At 53.7% G+C, this 27,150-nt stretch overlaps 1 protein-coding gene across 3 annotated transcripts in view; it reads left to right on the top strand.

Moving 5' to 3' along the window:
• RPTOR (regulatory associated protein of MTOR complex 1) overlaps positions 1–27,150 on the top strand; it is a 101,732-nt gene that overhangs the window by 48,713 nt on the left and 25,869 nt on the right. The window contains exons 11-24 of one of the 3 annotated variants that reach the window (XM_039715967.1): positions 1,163–1,264; positions 5,013–5,096; positions 6,086–6,196; positions 7,970–8,044; positions 8,526–8,591; positions 9,263–9,454; positions 10,460–10,600; positions 12,224–12,341; positions 13,599–13,739; positions 14,147–14,302; positions 20,045–20,166; positions 23,890–23,993; positions 24,805–24,985; positions 25,774–25,884. In XM_039715967.1, coding sequence (XP_039571901.1) covers positions 1,163–1,264; positions 5,013–5,096; positions 6,086–6,196; positions 7,970–8,044; positions 8,526–8,591; positions 9,263–9,454; positions 10,460–10,600; positions 12,224–12,341; positions 13,599–13,739; positions 14,147–14,302; positions 20,045–20,166; positions 23,890–23,993; positions 24,805–24,985; positions 25,774–25,884 — 1,704 coding nt within the window. Of the gene's footprint in view, positions 1–1,162; positions 1,265–5,012; positions 5,097–6,085; positions 6,197–7,969; positions 8,045–8,525; positions 8,592–9,262; positions 9,455–10,459; positions 10,601–12,223; positions 12,342–13,598; positions 13,740–14,146; positions 14,306–20,044; positions 20,167–23,889; positions 23,994–24,768; positions 24,986–25,773; positions 25,885–27,150 lie in introns of all 3 variants that reach the window. The other 2 variants (XM_039715965.1, XM_039715966.1) reach the window with 2 other exon arrangements.

Here is a 27,150-nt window from a genome sequence, read left to right as displayed (position 1 = left end):
GAACTGTGGGCTCCTGCCAGGCTGGGGGTTGATCAGGATGCCCTCAGGCCTTTATCCTCCCACCTTTGCCTTCCTCACTCTGTGCTCTGCTTTAGAACGTAAAAAATACTACTTTTCTTCTCCTGGCTTACGTTCATTTTTACTTTCAGTCTCTAACAATGTCATTGGAGGCTTTTTTATTAGTGTTAACCCTCAGCTGGGCATTCTCTGTCAAGTGAGCTGAAATTCAGGAGATTTCTGAGTGTTTTGGGGTGGGAAGAGGCACAGGCTTGCTGGGGATGAGGCAGGAGGTCACGAAGAAGAGTGGCCATTCTCAGCTGGAGATCGATTCAGGCTAGGCTGGGAACAATTTACAGGCTGGTTTTCAGGCCTGACAAATGGGGTTTGTTGTGGATTTGGGCTGGAATGGAGGCAGGTTCAGCCTCAGTGTGCAGCTGGGGCTGGGAGCCAGAGTGCAGCCAGATTCCAGCCTGGGTGGGGGTTGGCTGGTGCTGGCCAGGGAGCAGGGAAGGGACAGTCCCTGTGGTCACTGTGGCCACTGTCAGCCTGGCAGGGCTGGGGAGCACCTGGGTGAGGCACAGGGACCTGCTGGGGGCTCCCATGTTCCTACAGGGATGGATTTGGGCTGGTCCCCTCCCTCCTCCATCTCGTCCCTCCCTCCTTCCCCACTGATTGCTGTTTCTCTGTGGATTCCTGCCTGGAAGCTGCTGTGTGCTTTGGTCAGTGCATTCTCACCCCGAGTTTGCACCATACCCTCAGGGTGATGGATGAAACAAGGAATTTGTTTTCATTGTTTCATTGCACCTGGGCTGTGTGGATGGGGCAGAGGCAGCTCCGAGTGCTGCTGCAGGAGTGAAACGGCCTCTGCAGAGCAGATAAATCCTCTGCTGCTCCATCTGCTGCTGGGGAGAGAGCAGCCACGCTTCCCCAGGACCTTTTGTGCTCACTTTTCCTCTTTCTCTACTCTTCCCTCCTGTTTTTCCCAACACATTTAAAGGGATGTGTGCCTGCTCAGTCTTTGGGAAGTTTTTGTGCATTTAGAAAACCCCAAGCAAGCAAGTATCAGTTACAAAGCACAGCTTCAGCAAACAGTGAGGTGCACAGGTGTCAGAACTCCTGCATGGTGTTTGACCCATGCTGCATTCCCACTCTGCTCCCCCAGCACAGCCCCTTCTTCGCCGAGCAGCTCACGGCCTTCCAGGTGTGGCTGACCATGGGCGTGGAGAACCGCAACCCCCCGGAGCAGCTGCCCATCGTGCTGCAGGTCAGTGCTGGGGCTGGGGTCCCTGTGCGTGCCAGGGGGGTCCCTGTCACTCTCTGTCCATCCTAGGGATGTCCCTGCCTCTCCCTGCCCATGCCAGGGGGGTCCCTGTCACTCGCTGCCCCTGCCAGGGGTGTTCCTGCCCATGCCAGGGGGGTCCCTGTCATTCTCAGGGGTGTCCCTGTCTCTCCCTGCTCATCCCAGGAGTGTCCCTGCTCATCCCAGGGATGTCCCTGTCCATCCCAGGGGTGTCCCTGCCTGTGCCAGGGGTGTCCCTGCCTCTCCCTGCCCGTGCCAGGGGTGTCCCTGTCTGTCCCAGGGGGGTCCCTGTCTCTCCCTGCCCGTGCCAGGGGTGTCCCTGTCCATCCCAGGGGTGTCCCTGCCTGTCCCAGGGGTGTCCCTGTCTCTCCCTACCTGTCCCAGGGGTGTCCTAGTGTCCCTGCTCATCCCAGGGATGTCCCTGTCCATCCCAGGGGTGTCCCTGCCTCTCCCTGTCTGTCCCAGGGGGGTCCCTGCCTCTCCCTGCCTGTGCCAGGGTTGTCCCTGTCCATCCCAGGGGTGTCCCTGCCTCTCCCTGCCCGTGCCAGGGGTGTCCCTGTCCATCCCAGGGGTGTCCTGGGATGTCCATCCTAGGGATGTCCCTACCTCTCCCTGTCCATCCCAGGAGTGTCCCTGCCTGTCCCAGGGGTGTCCCTGTCTCTCCCTACCTGTCCCAGGGGTGTCCTTGCCTGTCCCAGGGGTGTCCTTGTCTCTCTCTGCCCATCCCAGGGGTGTCCCTGTCTCTCCCTGCCCCTGCCATATGTCCGTGTCTCTCCTGCCCCTTCAGCCAACCCAGTGGCCTTTGGGAACACAAATACCAGGGGCTTCTCCAGGATAAATGAGAGCTGGTTGTGAGTTCACCAGACCCACGAGGATGAGCCCAAAGTGCTTTTCCTGCCCATCCTGTGGCTCTGGTCCATGTCTGGCTCTGCTGCCTCTCTCAGAGCAGCACATCTTCATTGTCCCTCCTCTGGCATCTCCTCTGTGGCCCAGCTCTGTCAGACAGAGACTTTTATCTTCCAGTTTTCAGAAAGTGGAAGTTACTGCAGCATAAATCATTTGGAAATGTCTTTTATCCATCTGGTACAGCCTGGGAGGTGTTCCCTTTAACATGGGGCTGGAGCCTTGCTGCAGGAGCACAGAGCCAGGGCTCTGCAGGCCTGGAGGGTGGGGGGCTCTGCAGACACTGCTCAGACAGGCAGAGCTCTGGTGTTGGAAGGGGAGGAAATCCAGGGGAAGCAGAACTCAGTGTTTCAGGTGATGTTCTATGGCAGGGCCAGGATTGCAGCTGTCATCTGGAGCTGCTCTGGCCTCCCCTCCCCTGCAGTTTGTGCTGACAGAAATACAAACCCCAGCCAGGGACCTGTGGGCAGCACAATTTAAAGCCTTTCTTTCAAGGGAATGTTCCTTGTACAGGGATCTGTGAGGAGACTCCCCTTCCCTGTCAGCTGGGTCTGTGACTGACAGCACCATCCATCTCTGCAAGAGCAGATTTTAATTTCCTGAGTCTCCCAAGCCTTGAGAGATGAGGTGGATAAGCAGATGTGTGGTTTGTCTCTGTCACTGCCATGGAAGCAGGCAGGATTTTGCTCCAGCTCCAACTTTGCTGCTTTCCAGTGGATTGTTTGGCAGCAGCAGGCTCTGCAGGAGCGTGACTGCAGTGGAACTGAGGGGTCACCTGGCAAAGGAACCTGTGTTCCTGCCTGGAGCAAATTTGAGCTGGGACAGCGTAATTGTTGTTATAATTATAGCACACTAATTGTACAGTGGAATAAGATGGGTTGAGCATCCTGAGAATCCAAGCCCAGCTGATCCAGGGCAGGAAGGGAGGGAGTTTCAGACCCTCTCTGGGGGAGAAGCCATCAGAGAGCAGCAGCACACACAGCCTGGCCAGCCCGGATCCCTGTGACAGTCACGCTGTGGGGTCTGTGCACGGCTCACTGCAGGCCTGACTTCATCCTGCCTTTGTGAGGATTAAAATATGCCTGCTAAAATATGGACTGTGACATGCCAGTGATCCCCCTGTGTCCCTGCTCGTCCCTCATTTGCGTGTGTGGATGTAATTAACTCCCCATGTTCTGCCTGGGGACGGCGAGGACGCGCGGTGACGCAGGGCTGCGTGCGTGGGTGGCACGTGAGCACCTCCAGCACTCACCAGCAGGAATCATGCAGTAAAGGAATCAAGGAGCTGCCCCCATCCTCAGCCCAGGCTCTGCAATGTGTCTCAGCTGGGCTCAGGGTGTTGTGCAGGCCCACTGGGAGCTGGGAATGGGAAATCCTGCCAGACCGAGGGCTTTGGTTGGGGGGGGACAATGCAAACCAGAGCTTTTCCAGTCAGACCCAGACTGCTCTGGGGGAATGTGCTGTGAGAGGGCAAAGTGTGGAGCTGGGGGTTCATCTTCACCCAGACAGTCTTTCCAGTTAGCTCCCTTCCTTGACAGAGTTTGGAGTCCCTTGGTTTCTCTGCAGGCTGGAGGCTCCCAGCTGTGCCATGTCTGTGCCTCATGCCCCTGCCAGCTCCTGCTGCTGTCCCAGCCCTGCTCCAGCCTCACCTGCCCTGCTCTCAGCTCCTGCTATAATCCCAAACAGCTGCCCCTGTTATTCCTGGGCTGGTTGATGGAACAGGCTGGTGCCAACTAGGGCAGGATGACCAAAATCCTCTCTCTTATGACCTGTTCTGAGATCTGAGCTCTGATATTCAGAGTGAACCCACACCAGTAATTATCACATCCTCCTGCTTTCTTCTGGACTTTTCCTGCACCACCTCAGTACCCAGTACCAGTCATCCAGAGTGTGAGTTGTGAGCCAAGTAATTTAGTTATTCTTCAATATTAAAGATGAAAAATAATCTAATTTCAATATGCAGCATGCAAACACACTGAGGAGGGGATGGAATTGGGGAGGTAAATCAAGAAGTCTCTTTCCCTGAGATCCATGCTGAAGGATGTTCCTCAATTTAAACTGAGGATTAAATGTTGCATTCCAATATCTTACATCTGTTAAGGAGATTAAGAACTGCAAGTCTATCTGTTAATATTTCACACCAGGGTAGGTATAAGCCAGTAAAGCACCACCTCATTAGCGTTGTCAGACTCCATTTTAATGAGATTTTTATTAACGACCAACATGACCTTTTGCTCCCTCTTAAGTCTGTGATATTGATTTGCCAAGGAAAGCAAAGCCTCTTCCTGTGCTCCTGAGCTTTGGGAGCAGAGGGAGGCTGGGCTGGCACTGTCCTTTGGGTCCTGCTGCAGGAGCCGCCAGGAGCTGGGCTGGGAAAGGCAGCTGGGATCCCTAGGGATTGCTCCAGCAGGAGCATTTCTGGAGCATTCTTGGGTACCAGGCTTTGTGCCCTGCAGGCCCAGGAGGAGTTGGCCCTGGCATTAACCCTTCCCTTTGCCCCGGAGGTGCTGCTGAGCTGGGAAAGGCAGCTGGGATCCAGCAGGAGCATTCCTGGAGCATTGCTGGGTACCAGGCTTTGAGCCCTGCAGGCCCAGGAGGAGCTGGCCCTGGCAGTAACTCTTCCCTGCAGGCCCAGGAGGAGTTGGCCCTGGCAGTAACCCTTCCCTTTGCCCTGGAGGGGCTGCTGAGCTGGGAAAGGCAGCTGGGGTCCAGCAGGAGCATTCCTGGAGCATTGCTGGGTACCAGGCTTTGAGCCCTGCAGGCCCAGGAGGAGTTGGCCCTGGCAGTAACCCTTCCCTGTGCCCTGCAGGTGCTGCTGAGCCAGGTGCACCGGCTGCGAGCGCTGGATCTGCTGGGGAGGTTCCTGGACCTGGGGCCCTGGGCTGTCAGTCTGGTGCGTGGGGGCTGCACGTGGGCTCCATCCCTCCCTCCCTCTGCCTCAGCAGGGGTGGTGGATGCAGCTGGGGCTGAGGGGAGGGAGCTGGGGAGCATCAGCACAGCTCTGACAGATGCCCAGGGTGGTGTGCTCGTGTGTGGGCAATGGAGCAGTGTCACACGGGTTTGTGTTCATCACATCCATCCCCCTGTTCTGCCAGCACAGCAAAGGGACTTCCTTGGGAACAGTTCACTGGGAAGTAATGTAAGGGACAAACCAGGAGGAAATATCTGGGGCAGGTAAGGAGGTTGGTCATAGAAAATAAATAGCCAAAAAAAGCACATGTATTTATTATGTGTTCTTTCAGCTTACTGGCTGCATCATTTTCTTCTCCTCCTTTATCTGTTTGGTGTCTGGATTTTACAAGCTCTTCTGAGCAGGCAGCAGCTGCATTCTGCAGTTTGGAAAGTGGCAGCACAGTGTGGAGCATAAATAAGAATTAAACAGGAGCAGTTTAAAGCACTCCCGTAAATGGAGCTGTTTGATGATAAAAGTGATGAAGATGAAGCACCAGCTGGTCGTGGAGCAGCTCAGTGATGGCACTTTGTAGTGGTTTGCTTTACCTCCTCCTGGAGAGACCTGTTAATTTCCAGTGGGAAGGCTGGAATTCCTGAACTCTGTGACGTGTTTAGCTGGGACAGCCAGCAGAGCTGAGGGAAATGAGGATATGGAGCATAAAACAGCCCAGGAAGGGAGGAGAGGAAGCTGGTGCTGGATTAACTCAGGGTCTCCATGAACCAAATGGGTCTGGAAGTACCTGGTGCCATTCAAGATTAAAATAACAACAGACAAACACACAGGGATCCCCTCTTTGCTGGAAACATGGGGAATTATTTCCTACCAGATTGCTGAGCTGTGTCTGTAGATGCTGCATCCTGGGCCCTGCTGGGGGCTCAGCTGCCATGGGCGGTTGGGTTTTACTGACAGGATTTGTTCTCTCCCTCCAGGCCCTCTCTGTTGGCATTTTCCCCTATGTGCTGAAGCTCCTGCAGAGCTCAGCCCGTGAGCTGAGACCTCTCCTTGTGTTCATCTGGGCCAAGATCCTGGCAGTGGACAGTGTGAGTATTCCTGACCCCAGGGCACTGCCTCAGCCAGAGCTCTGCTTGCTGGGCTTTCAAATAAATAATGAAGCTGGGAAGTAATTGCAGGTAAATTTGTAGAGTGGTATCTCTGACTCAGTGGTTTGTGGGTGCAATTAGTTGAGCACTGTAAAATTATTAGGAGAGGTGCACACATTAATTCAGGCACAATTGGAAGTCCATGTAGAATGTCTGAATTGCTGTGGATGTTGGATCTTCCCTCTTTGGGGGTTATTTTTGTATCTCTCCTGCACTTCAGTATGGAGCATAGCACTGAATTCCTGAAGTTTTCCTGCTGTTGATCCAGCATTGTCAGGTTTAGTTTTTTAACAATATTTTCATTAACATCCTAAGAGGATTTGGAAAAGCAAAGAAAATGAAAACTATTCATCTCAGAGCTCTTCTGGAAAAGCTCCTTTTTTGTGGTGCACCCGAGGCTGGTGCCTCAGCCCCAGGTGTGTGCCAGGGGCTCAGGTGTGATTCCCATGTGCTGTCGTGCCCCTCACACCTTCCCTCCCATGCTCTGGCATTGCCTCACTTGTTTGCAGGCTGAGCTTTACAGAAAACACCAAAAAAAAAAAACCCCACTCTGAAATGGTGGGTTTGGGTTTCTTTGTGCTGTTTCACTCACTCACTCCAGCAGCACATGGTGGGAGTGGGAGGGGAGGAGGGGGAAGTGCTGTGGATGCTGCTGGGGGGGCACAGGCAGCAGCTCCTTGCAAACAGAATATTTCTGTTAGTCTGAACTTGCACACCAAGCCTGCAGCCTGGCTGGGTCACGCTGTGAGGAGCTGGGTCACTCCAGAGGAGCAGTTTATTCCCTGAGGAAGAGGAGGAGGTGTCAGGGCTGCTGGGTTTCCTCCCAGCAGGGAGGGGTTCAGGAGGGGCTCTGTGGCCCTGGCTCCCTCCAGGAGCTGGGCAGCAGAGGCAGAGCAGCAGGGTGGCCCGTGCAGGGTCACTGTGCTGCTGTCCAGGGGCTGGTTCTGTGTGAGGAACACAAAGTGCTGACACTGGGAGGGCTCTGGGAGGAGCCTGGGGTGAGCAGGAGTCGGGGAAGCCTCTCCTGTAGCTGCAGCCTGGCAGCAGTCCAGGCTCTCTGCTCCTGCCTCTGCCAAAACCAGCAGCTTCGCTCTCCTCAGCACTAAAATATTCCCTTGCATCTCTGCCTTGCCATCCCCCCCTCCCCTTGCAGCAATTAGTTCCCTCCTTCCCCTTCTCCTCCTGATGAAAAATGCATGATCCTGTCCCGTGCCACAGGGAGCTGATGCCAAGTCAGGGTTTCCTCCCTTCCATTTTCGCTTTCTCCACGTGGATCCCCTCTGAGTGACCCCAGAGCTCAGCCTGGAGCCTGAGCTGTGTCAGCCAAGCCCTGAGCTCCCCCCTGAGCCCAGCCCAGGAGCCTGCCCTGTGCTCCCCAGGGGCTGCTCTGCAGCCTGGCCTGCCTCTAGTAGGAGCCAGGAATTCCTGGGGAATTCCTGGGGAGGTTCAGTGTGGCACAGGGTGACTCCTCTGGCTCTTGCCCACAGCAGGAGCTCACATTTCCTGCTGTTTGTGGCACTGGCAGAGGTTTCCCTGCTCTGCCCCTTGGGGCTGTCTGGTTGCAGCCCCCAGGAAGGGCTTCAGCTTCATTTGGCTTCTCAAATGAAAACAAGGATGGAGAAAAATGGTTAAGAAATGAAAGATTTATACATCACAGGAGGAAGAAATGTGTGTGTTGTGGTTCTCACTGTGGTTTTCTTGTCTCTCTTTCAGTCGTGCCAGGCTGACCTGGTGAAGGACAATGGGCACAAGTATTTCCTCTCAGTCCTGGCAGATCCTTACATGCCAGTAAGGACAAGTCACATTTATTCAGACTCTTTAGCATTTCCTTGCCTTGTTTTAGCTGATCTTCTGCAGTTCTGGTGCCACATGGGGCTGCCTGGGCCTGCAGTGGCACCCAGTGCTGAGCTGGGCTGTGGGGCACAGGCACCACCCAGCCAAGGCTTCACAAACTCCCTTGGGCTTCTGAAAGCAGGGTCTCTGAGGGTGCAGCTGGGGCTCCAGGGTGCTCCTGGAGCAGGGAATTGCCCCACAGCTTTGGCAATTCCCTCTGCAGCAGCTGGGTTCCCATAGGGTGTTTGGGGTCTCCCCAGAGCTGGTTGGGAGCATGCTGGGGTGTAACAGGGCTGGTGCCAAGAGAGGGGAAAGAAAGCTGGAATTTTCTCATTCTTTGACATGGCACAGCCTGCTCTGTGTTCGGGGTGCCCTGTGTTCAGGGTGGGCTGTGGCTGTTCCTGCCCCAGGTAACCTCAGTCTGTGCTGTTTTCAGGCTGAGCACAGGACAATGACAGCGTTCATCCTGGCTGTGATTGTCAACAACTACAACACTGGGCAGGTGAGTCCCAGCAGCCCTTCCCCTTCATCCCCTCCCACCTCTCTCTGCCTCATGCCTTTGCTTTGGTGAAAGTGTCCTGGCTTGCACTAAGCCCAAACCTGAACTTGGAAACAGAACTGGAACTGTTATTGGTTTCTGTTATTTCTCTGTGGATTAAGAGAAGAACTGGCCTGGAGATGACAGGCCTTCTGTACCCAGCACCTGGCAGTGGGGGATGGTTTCTGTTATTTCTCTGTGGATTAAGAGAAGAACTGGCCTGGAGATGTGACAGGCGTTCTGTACTCAGCACCTGGCAGTGGGGGACAAGGACAAGGGTCCCTGCACAGCCAGTGGCAGAGGAAGAGTTGCTGGTGCTGTCCAGTGGGAGCCTCGTGGCTGGGAATGGTCTGTGGATTGAGCCACACATCCTGGGGCTCTGACAGGTGCAAGGAATGTTTCCAAAGAGGAAAAAACAGGCTTTATGCATTACAGAAAGCATTTTAATGCTCAGCTCTCTAATCAACTCTAGCTGCCTTTCCCTTCATGCTGCTGCTATTCTGTAACAAAATCAGTCTGGAACCACTGAACGATTATTTTCTCTTGGCTTCCTGACTCCTTCAGAAATAGTCTCCTTCTGTGGGGATGAGGTGGGAAGCTGTCATCCCAAACAAAAGGCTTGGTTTGTGTTGCAGGAAGCCTGCCTGCAGGGGAACCTGATAGCGATCTGCCTGGAGCAGCTGAACGATCCCCACCCGCTCCTCAGGCAGTGGGTGGCCATTTGTCTGGGGAGGATCTGGCAGAACTTCGACTCAGCCAGGTGGTGTGGAGTGAGAGACAGCGCCCATGAGAAGCTCTACAGCCTCCTCTCAGATCCAATCCCAGAGGTAAAACTCCAGCTCCTCTGGTGGGCGCCACTGGAACTGGCAGGACTGAAGTTCCTGCAGAGCAGGGTCTTCTGGAGCTTTGTGTTTGTGTCTGGTTCAGAGAAAGATCTTACTGCTGTTTCTTCAAGGTGATGCAAATTAAATAAGCCCAAAAATCAAAATTTATCACCTTAAGAGAGGAGCTTCCAAAGAAATGCAGAGGGAGTTCATAGAGCCCCAAACCCCTGGGACCTGGGCACTGCAGTGTCATGGTTTTTGCTTCCTTGCATATCAGAAGCTGTTGAAAATGTGGTCCCAAAACTGACTGTGTTTTGTAAAAAACCTTCTAGTCTTTTTGTCCAAGTATGAAAACTCTTCTCCCCCTGCTGATTGTGAAAATGCATCTTTAATTGGCTGTGTTTTACCTTTGTGACACTCCCAGGAGAGGAGGGATTGTGCAGGGCCTGGCAGTGACTGACAGAGCCCATCAGACCCAGCACACGCCCTGGGAGAAGGGAGCTGAGATAAACAGCTCTGATAACGTGCAGGGATTAGGGATGAGATCCCCCTCCACATCCAGCCTCTGTCCTGCATCCTCCTCTTCTTGTCCCTGGCCCCATCCTCCCCACTTTTTGAGGAGTATTTCTGCACAGGTGGGGTGGATTTCCAGAGTTTTCCCTGATTTTTCTCCATTTTCCATCACCTAAGCCCATAACTGAGGACAGTATCAGCACTCCTGTAAAAGATTCACATCCCAACAGGAGCTGTGTGTGTACCTTATTCCTGTTAATTAATATTCAAGGCAACACCAACTGGAAGAGTCACCCATGGGAAGGTCACTGAGTATTCTGGGAAATTAACCATATCCTGCATCTGTGAGTGCTTCAAACCCAGTTTGCTGAGGCTGCTGGGGCTGCTGCTCAGCAGGGGCTCCCCTGGCCCAGCAGCTCAGGTCTGCAGCGCTGGGGATAAAAAATGAGAGCCCCGTGGCAGCAGAGGGACAGCCAGGGCTGTTTGTGTCCCCAGGTTCGCTGTGCTGCAGTCTTTGCTCTGGGCACCTTCGTGGGCAACTCAGCGGAGCGCACGGACCACTCGACCACCATCGACCACAACGTGGCCATGATGCTGGCCCAGCTCATCAACGATGGCAGCCCCATGGTCCGCAAGGTGAGGGGCTGGGCTGGGCCCTGGGGCTGCCCCTGCTGCCAGAGCCACAGCCTGGGCAGGGCGTGAGGGAGGGAATGGCTCTTCCTGCCTCAGAACCCCACAGTCTGCAGGGCATGAGGGAGAGAATGGCTCTCCCTGCCTTAGAACCCCACAGGCTGGGCAGGGCATGAGGGAACTCTGGGTCTCCCTGCCTTTAGAACCCCACAGGCTGCTCCAGAGTGGCTCTCCTGTGGTAGCAGGCCCCCAGCTGGGTAATAATTAGCATTGACTCCATGATCTAGAAGGTATGAAAGACACTTTATTATTAGATATCAACAGCTCTTATAGAATGGCTCTCCCTGCCTTAGAACCCCACAGGTTGGGCAGGGCATGAGGGAACTCTGGGTCTCCCTGCCTTTAGAACCCCACAGGCTGCTCCAGAGTGGCTCTCCTGTGGTAGCAGGCCCCCAGCTGGGTAATAATTAGCATTGACTCCATGATCTAGAAGGTATGAAAGACACTTTATTATTAGATATCAACAGCTCTTATAGAAGCAATGGTGAACCTAAGACCTGATTGGTCTCAAAGTGAAAACTTTTCACACGCTGTTGGTGGTTATCAATAACACACTCTAGAGAACCATATCTGTAAACAATGGTTACAAAAAGAGAGATAATAATTGTTTGAATTCTTTTCCTCTAAGTTTCTCATAGCTTCTACACAGCTTCCCAGGATTTTTCTGGGAAAGTCTGTGCCTGCTCTCTGTGCCCAGAGAGCTGCTTCCCCACTCTCCAGCTTTGAGAGAGCTACAGTTTCTGAGGCACCATCATACATCAATAGTACATTAAATGGTTTTTGACATTCTGGATTGTTTTTGAGGGCTGTTCTGAAGTGTCCTAATGTTTGTGTTTACTTTACTGGAACATCAACACCCTGGCAGTTGTCAGCCGCATTGCAAAGATTCATTTCTGTTGTCTCGTTCCAGCATTTAATCAGTTTAATTCAGGAGAGAGCTGCGTGTCACACGGAATGCTCTGTGAGATTCATAAATCTCTCCTTGGGAGATCAGTCCCTGAGCAGAGACAGCAGCCAAGGCAGCTCTGCCTCCTGCCTGCTGCTCCCAGGGGCCAGGCAGGAGGTGTCTTCTGGAGGGGCTGAGCTCTGTGTGGGGCTGGGCAGTGCCAGGAGGGTCCAGCTGTGCCACGGGGGGCTGAGAGCCCCCAGCCCTGGCACAAAGCCTGCCTCTGAGGGACCACACACATCGTGTGGGCTGGGCCAGGTCAGGGCTGCCGTGGCACTCCATCAGTCTGGCAGACTGTCAGAATCAGCCACAGATCCCCAGGATGGTTTGGGGTGGAAGGGACCTTAAAGCTCATCTCAATCCAAGCCCTGCTGTCCTAGGCAGGGACACCTCCCACCAGAGCAGGCTACTCCAGAGGGAGGAAGCCTGTCCAGGTAGGAAAGACTTTGAGGAATTAGGTGTGAGACAGAGTCCTCTGCCTTTCTGCAGTTCACCCCTTGAATTAAGGGAGAATTACCACCCTGGGTGGCCACCCAGTAACACCAACAATTGGTCAGTGTTTGCCCTCAGTCCCTCGTTCCCCACTGTGTACCCATGAGATGTTTCTTGTGCTCTTTCCCCAGGAGCTGGTGGTGGCCCTGAGTCACCTGGTGGTTCAGTACGAGAGCAATTTCTGCACCGTGGCCTTGCAGTTCATAGAGGAGGAGAAGAATTACCCTCTCCCTTCTCCAGCTGCTCCAGGTGGGGGCTTGGCTTTGGCTGGCCAGGAAATTTAGGGCCTGAAAGTACTCGGAAATTATTTAAGGAGTTTTCCCAACACAGCTTCTTGCTGGTGGGGTTTATTAAAGAGCCCTGCTGTGACACGATGGGTGACAAGGAGGGGACATGTGGTGTCTGTTCAGCCCTGTGAGATGTTACACTGCAGAAATCCATCCTGCACTGAGTCCCCACCTAAGCCTTGGCTGCAGCTCACCAGGAGCCTCCTGTCCATTCAGAGAGATTCCCTTCAGCTCGAGGCTGAAGGATCCTGGTCAAGGCAGCACACAGGCTCGTTTTCCTTCTCCCCTCTGGAGTCACACGTGAACGTTCAGTGTCACGCTGACCTGGTGAGAGCTCCAGCACACCATGAGCCAGCCCTGCTGCTGGGAGGGCCAGACAAGGAAGGGAAGAACTCTGTGCTCTGAGCCTGTGGCCCCATCCCTTTTGTTGTGTCTGAGGCTTTATGTGAGGAATGAAATGTCATGGTGAAGTTGTCTCTGACCTCACCTTTTCTTTAGATGTAAACTGCAGTGGAAGTCTTGAAGGATAACAGGAGAATCTTGGAGACAAGACTGTGTGTTGTCTCTGCACAGTGGTTTGGTCTCCTTGTCCTCTGAATAAGTGAATCATATTGGAAAATGAGCTCCTCCCCATTTGCTGCAGGAAATAAACACTGCATGAGTTTCTACAGGGCTTTTCCTGATCCAAAAGAGCCCTGAAGTGGGATACTCTGGAAGCACTGGCCCCCCACCACAGTGCAGCCACTCTGCAGGGAGACAGAGCAGCTCCTCTGAGCCCATGGGACTGTGTGTGCTCAGGGTGAAATATGACTTGAGATCAGGCCTGAAATTTGGTCAGGAAACCAGAATTTTCATATCTCCTGATGATGAGCAAATCCAGGAGGGGTTTGATGAGCAGCAGCAGAGAGGAGCTGGGCAAGGCCAACTGTCCTGACACAGGGGCTGGACCTGCAGAGAGGAGTCACCAGAGCCCCTGGGAGGCACTGGCAAGGCTGGGCTCACCTGGCCTTGCTGCATGTCCCAAACTCCCCTCCTGGACAGCAGAGACACGGGATCTGTGCTGGACCCGCGGCCACACCGTGTCCCCCTTCAGCCTGACAGAGAATGACAAACTCTGTTCAGTCAGGGGCGTTTCAATGACCATTTGCTGGGCACCAACCCAGGTTAGGGGCTGGGTTTGGTGCCAGCCATGACCCTGAGTGCTGCTGTTGCCTCGCAGAGGGCGGGAGCCTGACGCCGGTGCGGGACGGGCCCTGCACGCCGCGGCTGCGCTCCGTCAGCTCCTACGGCAACATCCGCGCCGTCACCAGCGCCAGGAGCCTCAACAAGAGCCTGCAGAACCTCAGCCTCAACGAGGAGTGTAAGTAAGGCGCCTCCCGTGCCCCTCCTGCCAGCCAGGAAACAGCACAGCACAGGCTGGAACAGCCAGGAAACACCACAGCCCAAACTGTCCAGCTCCGAGGGCTTGGATGAGGAGCCTCCTCATAATTAGTTGCAATTTTCTGGTCATTAGCATTGATTTTTCTGAGTGTTTGGGGACTAAAAATGTGCCTTCCAGCTTCCAAGCATAAGTGGATTTTTAACTCAATCTTTTGCTTGTTCTGTGTTTAATCCTTCAGTATTAAAAAGGAGAATTGTGGCTTCGCCCCCTGGGTAAGGGGTTTCCTTCCCTGAGCGTGGCAGGATTTAGAAAAGGGCTGTTTTGTCTGGGTGAAAATTGTTCTTTTGCCAGTCCTCGTTCCAGCATCTGCTGTTGTGTCCTGGCAGCTGGAAGCTCTGTGGCCTTTTCCCCTGGGAACCTGAGCACGAGCAGCAGTGCCAGCAGCACGCTGGGCAGCCCTGAGAACGAGGAGTACATCCTGTCCTTCGAGACCATCGACAAGATGAGAAGAGTCAGCTCCTACTCCTCCCTCAACTCCCTCATAGTGGAGCACAGCCCTCCTGCCCTGCCCTGCCCTGGGGGAAGGTTGGGGTCCTGCTCTCCCTGCTGTGTGTGGCTGGCTCACCCCAGCAGAGGGATGGCAGTGGGAGCTGTTGGCTCCAGGTCTAAGCTGCAATGAAATCCTGTTAGGAATTCAGGCACAAAAATGTGGGGGCCACAACAGCTTGGTTTTAAACTACCTGTAGCTTTTCAAACAATCTGAGCCATTTTGGCACGGCACCACAGGCAGCATGCAGAAGGACCTGGCTTTTGGAATGGCCTCCTTCCAGGGAAAGCAGCATGCACAGGGAAATGCTGAGGGAAGTCTCTGTACTTCCTCTGTAATCAGTAAATGGGCCCATATTTCACAAATCAGTGCAAAGAGAGTAACTCAGGGAAAAATCACCTTTGCCTTGACCAAAGAAACATTTTCTCTGCTCTGTTTTCTAGGAGAATTAATGGTGATTTGGCTCTCCCAAGTTGAAAGATTCAGGGATTGTAATTACTGAGCCCCTGTGGCAGTTTAAAATCATGAGTTCATTAGGAACTTGATCAGTTAATTTGCTTTTGATTATCAGTAATGACATTGGATCTTCTGAAGCATGGCAGGGATGTTAGGAAATGTCTCTCCATCTTGAGCTAGGACTTGAGTTTTCCCATTTCCACTGGTGTGTGCTTGATGGCTGGTGTGTGTCTCACAAGAGCTGTGCAGCCCAGCTGGAAAAGGCTCTGGAGAGGAGCTGGAGGTGGTGAGGGGAACTTTGGAAAGAGAGAGCAGCTCTCCAAGGCCTCCCTCATTCCTGATCCATCAAAGAGCTCAGACCCAGCTGGAAACACAGAGCTTAGAGAAGTGTTTAAAATTCATGACTCGCACAGAATCCCATTACCTCCCCATTTGCCTGCTGCAAGCCAGGCTTCTCTCATTCCTTCTGAAGCATCACCATCCTCCAGCCCTGTCTCCTGCTCCCCGAGGAGAGATGCCACAGCCCCAGCCACCCCCGCAGCTCTGCAGCCCAGGCTAACCCTGCTCCTCAATGTGCCTTGAGCTGCTGCTGCAGGGGAGCTGGGGAGGCCGCTGGGGCAGAGACCTGTGCCTGAAGGAGTGCTGTGCTCTGCTCTTGTCTTCTGAAGGAGGCAATGGGGCTCTGGCTCTTCAGTAATGCCTCTGCCAGGCACCTGAGATGGCCAGAGCAATGGAAAAGGTTTTTGGAGCACATGGGGAGACTCCAAGTGAAGCAGGAATCTGGTGTGTAAGAGGGAAAGGAGAAATTTTCAGCCACAGTCTGTGTTCTGTGCTCTGCATTCCTGTCCTAAGCTGATTCACTGATCACATAATTCCAGAATGGTTTGAGCTGGGGGGGACCCTAAAGCCCATCCAGTGCCACCCCTGCCATGGGCAGGGACACCTTCCACTACCCCAGGGTGCTCCAAGTCCTGTCCAAGCTGCCCTTGGGTCCTTCCAGGGATCCAGGAGCAGCCACAACCTGCTGAAGCTCAGGTCTTTGTTCCTCTCTGGCAGTTTTAAGAACCTGGCATGTGAGGGGTTGTTCTGGATCAGTCTCTATGCTGGCACTGAGGAATCATACCACGTACTTCTGCCCAAAAACTTGAGGAGAACCTCTCCATTCCTCCTTGTCCCATTTCACAAGCAGTTCCTTAGCTAGCTGTGGGCCAAATGTCCCCATTATGGCTCCCCAAATGCCACAGCACACGCTCTCAGCCGAGCTCTGTGTTCTCTGGCAGCTGCTCCTTGGCCAGACAGACCAGTACCAGGAGAGACATTTATTTCTGGCCCACTTTTCCAGCTGGCAAGAGGCAGTTTGTGGTTAGTCAACAAAGACATCATTTTGGAAGGGAAGCTGAGCCTTGCTGCTTTTCCATACAGCCACTCATTAATCTTGGTGTCCTGGAAATGTTCAGTTTTAAGATAGGAAAAGGGATGGAATTAAATGGGGGTTTGCATACCTCGAGGCTGATTATTCATATCCAAACTGCACGATGAAAGCCTTTGTCCTACAGAGAGCTTCTCTGGAAAGATTATCTTAAGGAGTGATCAAAGAAGGAGGAAAATAAATCTTGGAGCAATGAAATGCTGGGGAATTGTTGTCTTCTCCAGCAGGAGAGGCTGGGGGTGGAGGGCTGTTTGCCACTTACCAGGATGTGCCTCTGAGTAGCAGTGAGGGCGGAGGTTGCTGCAGCGAGGATGAGGAGAGCAGAGGTGGAGGTGGACACTGAGGTGCAGGAAGCAGAGCTTGGGGCAGGGGAGCCTCCTACTCTGTGTTAATGCACAGAGATAATGAGAAGGAGCTGGTCAGCCAGCAGTGTGTGTAGCTGGGAACAGCACAGCAGCAAAATCCACGGATCTGGGTGGGGTTTGGGAATGGGAACTTGCTGCAGGGGCTGCTCAGAGGGGGCTGTGTCCCTGGGGGTGGTGCCAGCTCTGCCCAGGGGTGCCTGTCAAGAGGAATTCCTGCTGCTGAGCTGCTCCTGGCTCCTGTGGAGCACAGGGAGCTGCAGCTCTGCCCAGGGCTCAGGGTGAGCCCTGCAGGGCCCCAGGAGGGCTCAGGGGCTGGGCTGTGCCTGCAGGGAGCAGAGCTCAGGGAGCTGTGGGGATTTGGGGCGTCCCCTTCACCCGGGGTCCCTCCTGGCAGGAGGAGGCGTTTGTGGCATGCACATTGAGCACCTGTGGTTGGCACTGAGGGGAAGCAGCTCCCCAAATCCTCAGGGCTGTTCAGCCTGGAATGTTTCAGCTGCATTTCCCTGCACAGCATTGCCTGTGTGAGGGTTTCATTCCTGTCCCTCCCCAGGAGCTGACTCGGGGCCAGGGGAGCAGGGAGCAGCCCTTGGTCTGGCTTTGCTGCCATGCCAGTGGGAAGTGGAACTGCCCCATCTGTGGGGCTTCAAATCACTGCAGTAATTTTTACAGGGGACTGGAAAGAAACCCTGTCCCAGCCTGGCAAACCAAAGGGAATAAATAAAGCCATCAGCAGTGGGGTTTGCATGCACTGTGGCTCTCCCTGGAGCTGCTGGAGCCCAGCCCATCCTCAGGGCTCACAGGTGAGCTGACCCCAACCTGTGCAGGGAAAATCCAGCTCAGGGAAAGGCAGGCAATTTATTTTTGACATTCTTAGCAGGGAGGGATCGTTTTGTAAACATGAGCCCACCCTGCAAGGTGCACTGAACTGGCTGGGAGTCAGTGACTAATTACAGAGCTGTCTGCTTCCATTAGTGCCCAGCCCCTGCTCAGCTCCTGGTTTGTATCTCAGGGACAGTTTGGGCACTGGAGCCCTAAAGATGAAATGGAGCTGCTGTTCCTCCTGCCACCTCTACTGCTCCCTTTTCCCAGGAACTGGAGCTCAGGATCTGACAGGGAGCTGTGTCAGATGTGTCACTCCTGCTCTGACAGTGGGGCAGTGGCAGCAGGAGAGAGCAGCTTTGGGAGCACCAGCCCTGAGCCCCAGGTGCCTTTGGAGAAATTCCCTGTGTTCTCCTCAAAGGCTGCCAGCTGAAGAGGGAATTGCACTGGCACAGTTCTGCTTAAAATTTGGTTTTTTTCTGACACTTAGATGTATAAAAAATGTCGTTGGGTTTTTTCCTCTGTGATCGAGGTGGTTATCAGGGCCCCTGGGAAATCATCTGGGTGCCCCCCTCACTCTTCCTTCTCTCCCTTTCCTTTTACTCTCTTTCAAGGGCTTTAAAGAATTGAAGGCATCCAGATTTCCCACTGGCCCTTATGTAACAGGCTGGAGTGTGGGAGGCAGAGCTCTGGGCACAGCTCTGGGCACACCTCAGACATTACCTGGCTGCTGCTTCACGAGCTGAGCCTTTTTTCCTCCCACACCTTGTAGCACTTTGCCTCTCTCCCTTCTTGTTCTTTATCCTCCCCCCTCCAGTTTTTCTTTCCTTGGTAATAGAAGCTTCCAGGATTTAACATTGTTATATATTTACAGCCTTTGCAATTTTACAGTATTATATAAATATTATACAATATTATATAAATATAAGTTTACAGCCTTTACAATTTACAGCCTTATAACAATTTACATTGTTAGAGGTTTTACAGCCTTGCCAGTGCCTAAAGGGGCTGCAGGAGAACTGGGGAGGGGGTTTACACAAGGGCCTGGAGTGCCAGGACAAGGGGGAATGGCTTCCCACTGCCAGAGGGCAGGGTTAGGTTGCATACGGGGAGAAATCCTTCCCTGGGAGGGTGTAAGGCCCTGGCACAGGGTGCCTGGAGAAGCTGGGGCTGCCCCTGGACCCCTGGAAGTGTCCAAGGCCAGATTGGAATAACCTGGGATGGTGGAAGGTGTCCCTGCCCATGGCAGGGTGTGGAACAGGCTTTAAGGTGCATTCCACACACAGACTTCAAGGTCTGTCCCAAGCACTGTGGGGTTCTCTGGTTTGTCCCTGGCCTGCCTTGGGAAGGTTGGGATCAGCTGCAGGGTCTGCATGGGTCACCCCCAGCACACAAACAGCACAGGCCAGGTACTCCCTTGTGAGATCCCCAGGTGCAAATTTAAGCAGACACCACTTGGAACATCCTTTGGATGCCAGGTGGAAGAGAGAGAGACCCTCTGCAGGTGGGGGGAGACGGAGGAGCTGGGTTATGGGGCTGCCTTGGCCCTTGGCAGTGATTTGTCACACTCTGGGCACTTGGGGCAGAGGAAGGTTCCCCTCTCAGCCCAAGGGCAGCCTGCAGGCTCCTGGAGCCTCTGCTGCCCTCAGCCAGAGCTCAGAACTGCTCTGTCCCAGCCTGCCCTGCTGGTTTAGGGAGCAGGTGTAGCTCTGCCAGGTGAGGAGCTGCTTGGTGACCAAGGGGCCCTTTCTCCCAACTTTATATTTAGATGCCTCCAGAAACACGGGAGGAAAAGCAGTAACAGCTTGATCTGTCATTTAGCACTGATTGTGACTCATCTAAAATCTCTATTTTAGCTCTTTTTTGTTGTTAGTGCAACCACTTTAACATTGTCCAAATGGCTGCACTCCCAAGCGGGGCGTTGCACGATCAGGCACCGGCAGGGCTCGGAGGCAGAACAACAAACCCTCGCCCAAAAGCAGCAAAATAAAATGTTCACAGAATTTTGTCGGTTGTTGCAAATGCTTATTAATTTGATTTGTACTTTGAATCTGTCAGTCCCTTCTGCCGAAATACCGAACAGCTGATGTGCTCATTAAATAACAAATTGGAGGAATTGATACAAATGTCAATAGGAAAGAGTGAGTTGGACTCGCTGCTTCCTGAGGGCTCGACTCCTAAAGCTTTGCTTTAAACATTTAGTAAACTTGTAGAGTGTAGAAGCCCCTGGACAATTCAAGAAAAATAACCACAACAGTTATTTGTGGTTATTTTTATTTTGTATTTTTATTTGTAGGGCAGTAACTGTGGGTTTACACCATTAAGTATTTCAGCTCAGGAAACCCAACATTATCCACTTGGCCTTTCCAGGTGATTTGCTTCAGGAGCCTGGAAAAGCAGCAGTTTGACTGGGGATGATTTAGGGAGTCTTTAATTTATTTTGCTTCCTCCCACTTTGATTTCACAAGCCCTTGCAGAGTTCACAGACAGGCAAAAGGGAGCCAAAATGCCCATGTGGGATGTTTTTGAGCTCCTCTCTTGATGTTCCCTGAGATGCCATCAGGTTGTTTGGAGTTCTAATGAATTTTCTCACATCAGATCAAAGACTCGGTGTTGATGGATTGTCATGTGCTGCAGGTTTTGGGGGTTGTTGTGGCTTTTATTTTTCTAGGTGTGAGTTTCAACAGTGTGTATACCCAAATTTGGAGAGTGCTCCTTCACCTGGCTGCTGACCCCTATCCTGACGTGTCCGACCTGGCCATGAAGGTTCTCAACAGCATTGCCTACAAGGTATGTGCCTGTCCCTGCTCACCTGTGCCTGCCAGGTGTTTGGATGTGGATTTTTTCATGCTTAGGCAAGGCTTAGGCAGACTGACCTGGATGGGTCTGTTGGAGGGCTCTGCCTTTAGCAGAAGGAGCTTTTAATGCTTCACAGTGATAAACTCTGCTCTGAACTCTGATCAGGTAAAATGAATAAATGGGGGAGGGCCCGGGCTTGTCTTAGGGTATAAATGAGGTGCAGACCTCGGACAGTAGGTCCAGTTTAGAGGTCTACTTGTCTAGATCAGTCCCTGGGATAAACCTTAAGTATCCTTCATTAAATTATCCGTTTGCAAACTGATTTAGATAATGCAAGTGGGACTGGCCTGCAGACTGAAGCCACAACGGCTCTCCAACCCAGGTGAACTAGTACATGTGAGTCAGCATGCAGACCCCTGCCACTCCTCACCCCAGCCCAGGCTGGGTGCCTAAACCTCCATCCTCATCCCATCTCATCCTGGGGGTGGCAAGATGTCCCTGGAGGTGACACCCTGGGGCAGCAGCTTCCCCCTGCCCAGGCCAGGCCACCCCAGGACATCTTCTCACCCTGTGTGTCCCCTGGCTGGGCACAGAAAGCTCTGTGTGAACCTTTCTGGCCTCTCAAGCATCCAGACCATGAACCATTGCAATGGGAACTCTCTTACTGGGCCTTTCCAGGGAATAACCCCAGATCCTCAGCCCAGGGCTGTGGAGCTGGAGCTGCAGTAAGAGATGCCAGCATTGTGCACTGCCATCTTAAAGCCTCAGAGGTCTCTGCTTTGAAATGACTTTTTCTCTTGAGACAATAGTTACCGAGTTGAACTCTGATTGTTTGAAGTGCACATGGCAGTGAGTGGTAAGGGCTGGGTTTGGGACAGAGGATTCTCTTGGCAGTGGGGGCAGCAAGCTCAGCCCTTCCCTGGAGAGACAGGGGTGCAGCAAATGACAGGCTGGAGATGCCAAATGGTGGCAAGAAGGAAAGGAAAAGGTGGAAGATTTCCCTCTCTCTGCTCTAGATGCATGAAACTCTTTCAGTTCTGTGTTTGGTAGGCTCTTTGCAAAATGAAGTGTTGTCTCCTACTGTTAAAAGGGATATAAAGAGGAAGCAGTTGTGCTTTTCCTGACTGAAATGTGTTTTCAGGAGTTGCTCCCTGGCCAGTGGAGAGGTGGATCAGTATCAGTATTGGTGTCCATGCTGCTGAGCCAGCAGGAGCTGTGATCATTCTGTTGTCCCATCCCTAGGGAATGCTGGGGCTGATGGGGGAATTCTGTGTTGCCTCTAACGAGTGTGGGCCTGGCTGTGCTGGTGCTGACCCGAGTCCCAGAGCTCAGGCTCTGGGGGTCTCCTGCATCTCCCCCTGCACGGCTGGGCCAGCTGCTCTGCCCCTGCTTCCTAAGGCAACGGCTCTTCCAACAGGCTTGGAAAACAGGAAGCATTCCCATGGACAAGGGCACTGATCTGGGGATGCTTCAGGGAACAAAAGTGATTTGTTCTCCTTTGCCTTAGCCCCGAGACCCCTGAGAAAAGCGTTCGCTCCCGGGGTCGTGCTGCGCATGTCGGGGGCTTTGCTTTGGCCACCACCACCTGCCTTGGGTGCCTTCTAACGAGGCTTTGTGATGAAAACAAAACCCCCAGAACACAACCACGCAGCCTGTGAGCTGCCCAGCACAGTGGGCTGTAAGGCTCAGACCCTCCCTGGCTGTTCCTGGCCCCGTTCTGTGAGCGGTGCCGCAGGACCACGAGAGCTCCGGGCTCTGTGGGAGCTCAGGCACGAGCTGATGCTCAGGCCAGTGTCTGATGCAAATCAGGGACAATTAAATCCTTGCTAACTGTGTCCTGAGACCTTTCCTTCGTGCTGCTGGAGCTTGTTGGATGTAGAAAGGAGTGCTGGACGTGGGCACTGCTCCTCCCCGGTGTGTGCAAGCACTGCCTGCTCGGGGGTTGAGTTTTACCAGTGAATGCAAACAAAAATTCTTTTTCTTGCTTAAACAAAAATACTGCCTCAGGTGATGTAAAACACTTGAATGTTCCAGGGGTTTCATATTTTGGTTTCATTACTGTAAAATTCAGGGAAGGAGAGGCTTCATTTTGGAGCTGGGCCAGCTGAGGTTTTCTTCCATTGGCAGAGCTGAACAGAGCACAGCTCGGGTCTGGGGGAGCTGGCTGGGGCTGGGGGCTTCAGTGGGAACAGCTGGGCTGACTCTCCATGGGCTTCCACATCTGGAGAGTGCTGGGGAACTAAAGATTGCAGAACCATGGAATGGCTTGGGTGGGAAGGGACCTTAAAGCTCATCCCATGGCAGGGACACCTTGCACTGTCCCAGGGTGCTCCAAGCCCTGTCCAGCCTGGCCTTGGGCACTGCCAGGGATCCAGGGGCAGCCACAGCTGCTCTGGGGACCCTGTGCCAGGGCCTGCCCACCCTCACAGGGGAGAATTTCTTCTGGCTGTTCCATCCAACCCAGCCCCTCTGGAGCCATTCCAAAGCCCCTGGACACGTTCCTGTGTCACTGGCTCCAGGTGGCCCTGCCTTGGCAGGGGGCTGACCTGGGTGATCTCCAGAGGTCCCTTCCAAGCCCAGTGTTCTGTGATTCTGTGACTGCTGTTATCAAACGAGACCAGAGTGTCCTGCTCAGGTTTTTCCTGGAGCCAGGCTGTGGCTCTGTTTCTCCAGAAGGGCTCTGGGGCTGTGCTGGGTGTGAGCAGCCGGTGTGTGGGCTGCCCAGGCGTGCAGCCTTCCTGCAGGAATCTGCTGCTCTTCTGTTCCCCGGGCTCATTAGGCACTGCTGGGCCTCTCCCAGGCTGAGGCTGCCCTGGGATTTGTGTTTATGCTGCAGATGGGAATGGTGCAGTTCTCCTTCCTGGCCTGAGCCTTGGAAAATGCCCAGACCTGCTTTTTGTGAGCACCAAAACAAACAGCAAGGACCCAGGGTCCAGTGCTGGCCTCTAGAGACTTCCTGAAATCAAAAAGTCTTAAGAGGAAGGTTTGCTTCAGCCCAGGTTGCTTTGTCCAGGTGTTTTTAATGGAAGGCTTGAGGCTGAATTACAGAATCACAGAATCATTTAGGCTGGAAAAGCCCTCTGAGCCCATCCAGTCCAACCATTCCCCCAGCACAGCCAAGGCCACCACTGACCATGTCCCCAGGTGCCACATCCACATGGCTGTTAAATCCCTCCAGGGGTGGGGACTCCACCACTGCCCTGGGCAGCCTGTGCCAATGTCTGACAGCCCTTTCCATGAAGAACTTTTCCCCAATATCCAACCTGACCCTCCCCTGGCACAACTTGAGGCTGTTTCCTCTTGTCCTGTTGTCCCCTGGGAGCAGAGCCCAGCTGCCCCCTCCTGTCAGGGCGTTGAGCAGAGCCTGACCCCCCTGAGCCTCCTTTCCTCCAGGCTCAGAACGTGCTTTACGATTTATGGGAGCTGCAGGACTCAGTCCTGAGGTGGGAGGGAAAGGCTGGTGGCTGTGGGGGCACTGAGGGGAGCCCAGCCTGTCCCCCTGCCCTGTGTTTGGGCTGCTGGGCAGCTCCTGGCTGCAGGCAGCAAAGGCACTCTCGGGTAAGTGTTCCTGCCTGAGCCAGCAGTGGAAGCAGCTGCTGTTGGGAGCAGCCTGGGGGCTTTGTTTTGCCCCCCAGCCACAGAGAACTCCCTCCCTGCCCTGCCTGGCTGTGCCAGGGCCGTGCCAGCTGCTCAGGCTCCCTGTGTTGTCCCCAGGCCACGGTCAACGCTCGCCCCCAGCGCATCCTGGACACCTCCTCGCTGACCCAGTCGGCCCCTGCCAGCCCCACCAACAAGGGGATGCACATCCACCAAGTGGGGTAAGTGCAGCTCGGCCTTCCAGCACCTTCTGGGGTGGGGTGGGTGCTCCCTGCCCAGCCCCATGCCAGGGAGCTGCCCAGGGACAGGGAATGGGGCTGGCAGCAGTGATGAGGTGTCCAGGAAGGAAAGCTCTGGGAAAAGGTGGGAGTTTCTTCCTGTTTTCCTTTAGGGCAAAGAGTAACAAGCCCACTGGGTATGTAACTGAACTGAAAGGAAGAGCTGCTGCTTGGCTGCTTTTACCTTTCCTGAGCTGTGGTGCCCAAATTCCCAGTGACGTCTGAGCTGTGCCTGCTGCACTTGGAGCTGATAAAAGCTGGGGTTAACTGATGGACAAAACACCCTGCCTGAGCAGCAGGGAAACAGAGAGTGCTGGGGGCAAAGCTGGGGGCTGAAAATGGGATTATTTCCCAAAACAACTGTCCTAGAGAAAACACCACACGTTAGATCTGCTGGTCCCTTACCCAGTGTGCACCAGTGAGATTCCAAGAGAGGACCCAGGTTAAATTCAAATGGTCTGAACTTCAGTTCCCCCATGGAAATGCAGTCCCTGGGCAGGGTGACTTAGGTCAGGCATCACAGATTGCCAGAACATTGAGGTTCATCCCCTCAGTGTGGCACAGCCAGAGTTCACTCTTGGTTTGGGGTGGGTTTGGCCTTTGGAGGGGATGTGGGAACTGTGATGTTTCTGCAGAGGAGGCACCACAGCGAAACACAGATCTTGTCAGAAGGAAACAAAGTGAAAAGAACATAATGCACAGTAAATCTCATGTGCAGCAATACCCAGAGCCTGTCCCCCGTTCTGCCCCTCAGAGGGTCCCCTCCAACCACGAGCACGAGCAGCTCCAGCCTGACCAACGAGGTGCCCAAGCAGCCGGTGAGCCGGGACCTGGCGTCCGTGCGCCCCAGCGTCACCAACGTGGGGGTCCAGTACACCCCCCACTCCCACCAGTTCCCCAGGACAAGGAAAATGTTTGACAAAGGCCCAGAACAGGTAAGGACACTGCTCTGATAGCTCTGACAGCTTCTCCCCACTGGGGTTTGTCCCACTTTCTGTTGGTTGTGGTTTATTTCTGTGCATCCCTCGTTTGCTTCCAGCTGCTGCTAATCCACATTGGCTGCCTCTAAGCAGCCAAATAAAAATTGATTAATTTATTTTCTTCAGGATAAATTGTGTTTTACAGCTTTTGATAGGGCATTATTCACTTCTGCCACTAAGCAATGTGTCTAATCAGAGTCCATGGCTCACTCCTCTGTAAACATTTGTGTGCCTGAGTGACACCCCAGAGTCAGATCCCTGACCCTCGGGGCTCTCCAGCCCTGGCAGAGCAGGGACAGGGGACAGCTGTGATCATAAGCCCCAGCAGCAGCAGCACCTTCCCTTCTCTGGGGTTTGGCAGCACCAGGATGGTATTTCTGAAAGCTGGAACCTGAGGGAATGGAGCAGCTTTTCCCTTGGGGTGTCCTGTGCTGTGTGACAGACACTCATCCACCTTGGCACAAGCTGTGTCTGGATCCTGACTCATCCTCGCTGCTCCCTGCACCACATCCCTGGGACAGAACTGCTGGGACCTCCCTGAGGTGTCTTGGGGCTGCTCCAGCCCAGAGCCTGCAGCTGAGGAATGTGCACCTTTCCAAGGAGCAACCATAACCCCCGATCCCAGAGCTGGCTGTGCAGTTCCCTGTCCTGGGCAGTCTGTTTGAGGGTTTGGTGCCTGCCTGGGCCAGGGGGCTGTCCCTGGGGCATCCCTGCAGGTGGTGAGCCCTGTTCCCTCCCCACAGACAGCTGATGATGCTGATGATGCCGTGGGACACAAGAGCTTCATCTCGGCCTCGGTGCAGACGGGGTTCTGCGACTGGAGCGCCAAGTACTTCGCCCAGCCCGTCATGAAGGTAACCCTGCTGGGCTGGCTGGGCCCTGCCAGCCCTGCCCTTGCTCCCTCCCCTGTCCTGGGCAGGCACAGGGATGGATCTCACTGCATCTAACCCTGCTGGGCCCTGCCCTTCTCCCTTTTCTTTCCTGGGGAGGCACAGGAATGGATCTCACTACATCTAACCCTGCCAGCCCTGCCCTTCTCCCTTTTCTTTCCTGAGGAGGCACAGGAATGGGTCTCCTTCCATCGTGCTGCTCTGTCAGTGACAGTGACCAGAGGGAGCACAAGGGTGGCTGGGGTGGGACAGGCAGAGCCCGGGGGAAAGCTCAGCTCCCCATGGAGCACTGCCCACAGAAAACGTAGGAATGAGGAGAGGTTCTGTGTCACATCCCCCAGTTTTGCCTGGTTGCACGGCAGAGTTGTTCCATCTGAAATGTTGTGCTTCTCTGCATATAGAAAATTGCATTATAGCTAAAATGAATTGGTTTTTAAAGTAAATAAATGGAATAATGAAGGCCCTTGAAAGGGCAGTGAGAGGCTGGAGAATGAGAGATGGTTTTCTTTCTGACATTGCAGCTGAATCTCCTGGCTGTGGTAAAAGAGGCAGAGCAGTGCTGGGGGGAGGCCAGCAGGACAGACCCTCTGGCCTGGGACTGGGGAGCTGTGCTCTGCTTCCAGCACAGGCACCTTTAACTCGCAGAGGAGAAAGTGAGAGTGGCTGCATGCCCACGAGTGCCTGGGGGAAGCTTGGGGAGCATTATTTCTGGGGTTTAAAGTTTAAAGAAATGTAAGAAGTTGTGTTATAGCGAAGAATAAGGGTGGTAATGACAAATTTACATCCAGGTCTCTTCAGAAGTGACTTGTTTGGGTAACTAAATTATCTCTGTGTGAAGTGAGAGAGAAACGGAAACCTTGTTCCAGGAAAAACACAAACCAGAGCTCTTAAGAGATGGGCAAAGATATCAGTGACTGGAAAGAGAAGCTGTTAAATTCCCAGAATGTTTTAGCTGTTAAATTCCCAGAATGTTTTAGCCAAAGCTCAGGTTTCAGGTTTAAGTATGAAACAGGAGGAGCAGTAAATCTCCCTCATTAAAGGCAACTTTCAGGTGCTCTGGGAGTCTCAGGGAGCCCAAAGGTGTCAGGACTTTGAGCTCCGTGTCTTGGAGGGGGTGCCATGCCCGGCAGGGATGGTGCCCAGCTCCATTAATGCCTCCCCCCAAGGGATGTTTGTGTCCCAGCACTGCTGCTGAGATAATGAGGAAATGGTGTGGGTTTAGTGCTGCCT

This window comes from Passer montanus, unplaced genomic scaffold (genome assembly GCF_014805655.1).
Source record: "Passer montanus isolate IOZ18808 unplaced genomic scaffold, ASM1480565v1 scaffold35, whole genome shotgun sequence".
In the NCBI taxonomy this organism is placed as follows: domain Eukaryota; kingdom Metazoa; phylum Chordata; class Aves; order Passeriformes; family Passeridae; genus Passer; species Passer montanus.
The sequence above is the reverse complement of the archived record's forward strand: the minus strand, read 5'-3'. Positions and strand labels throughout refer to the sequence as shown.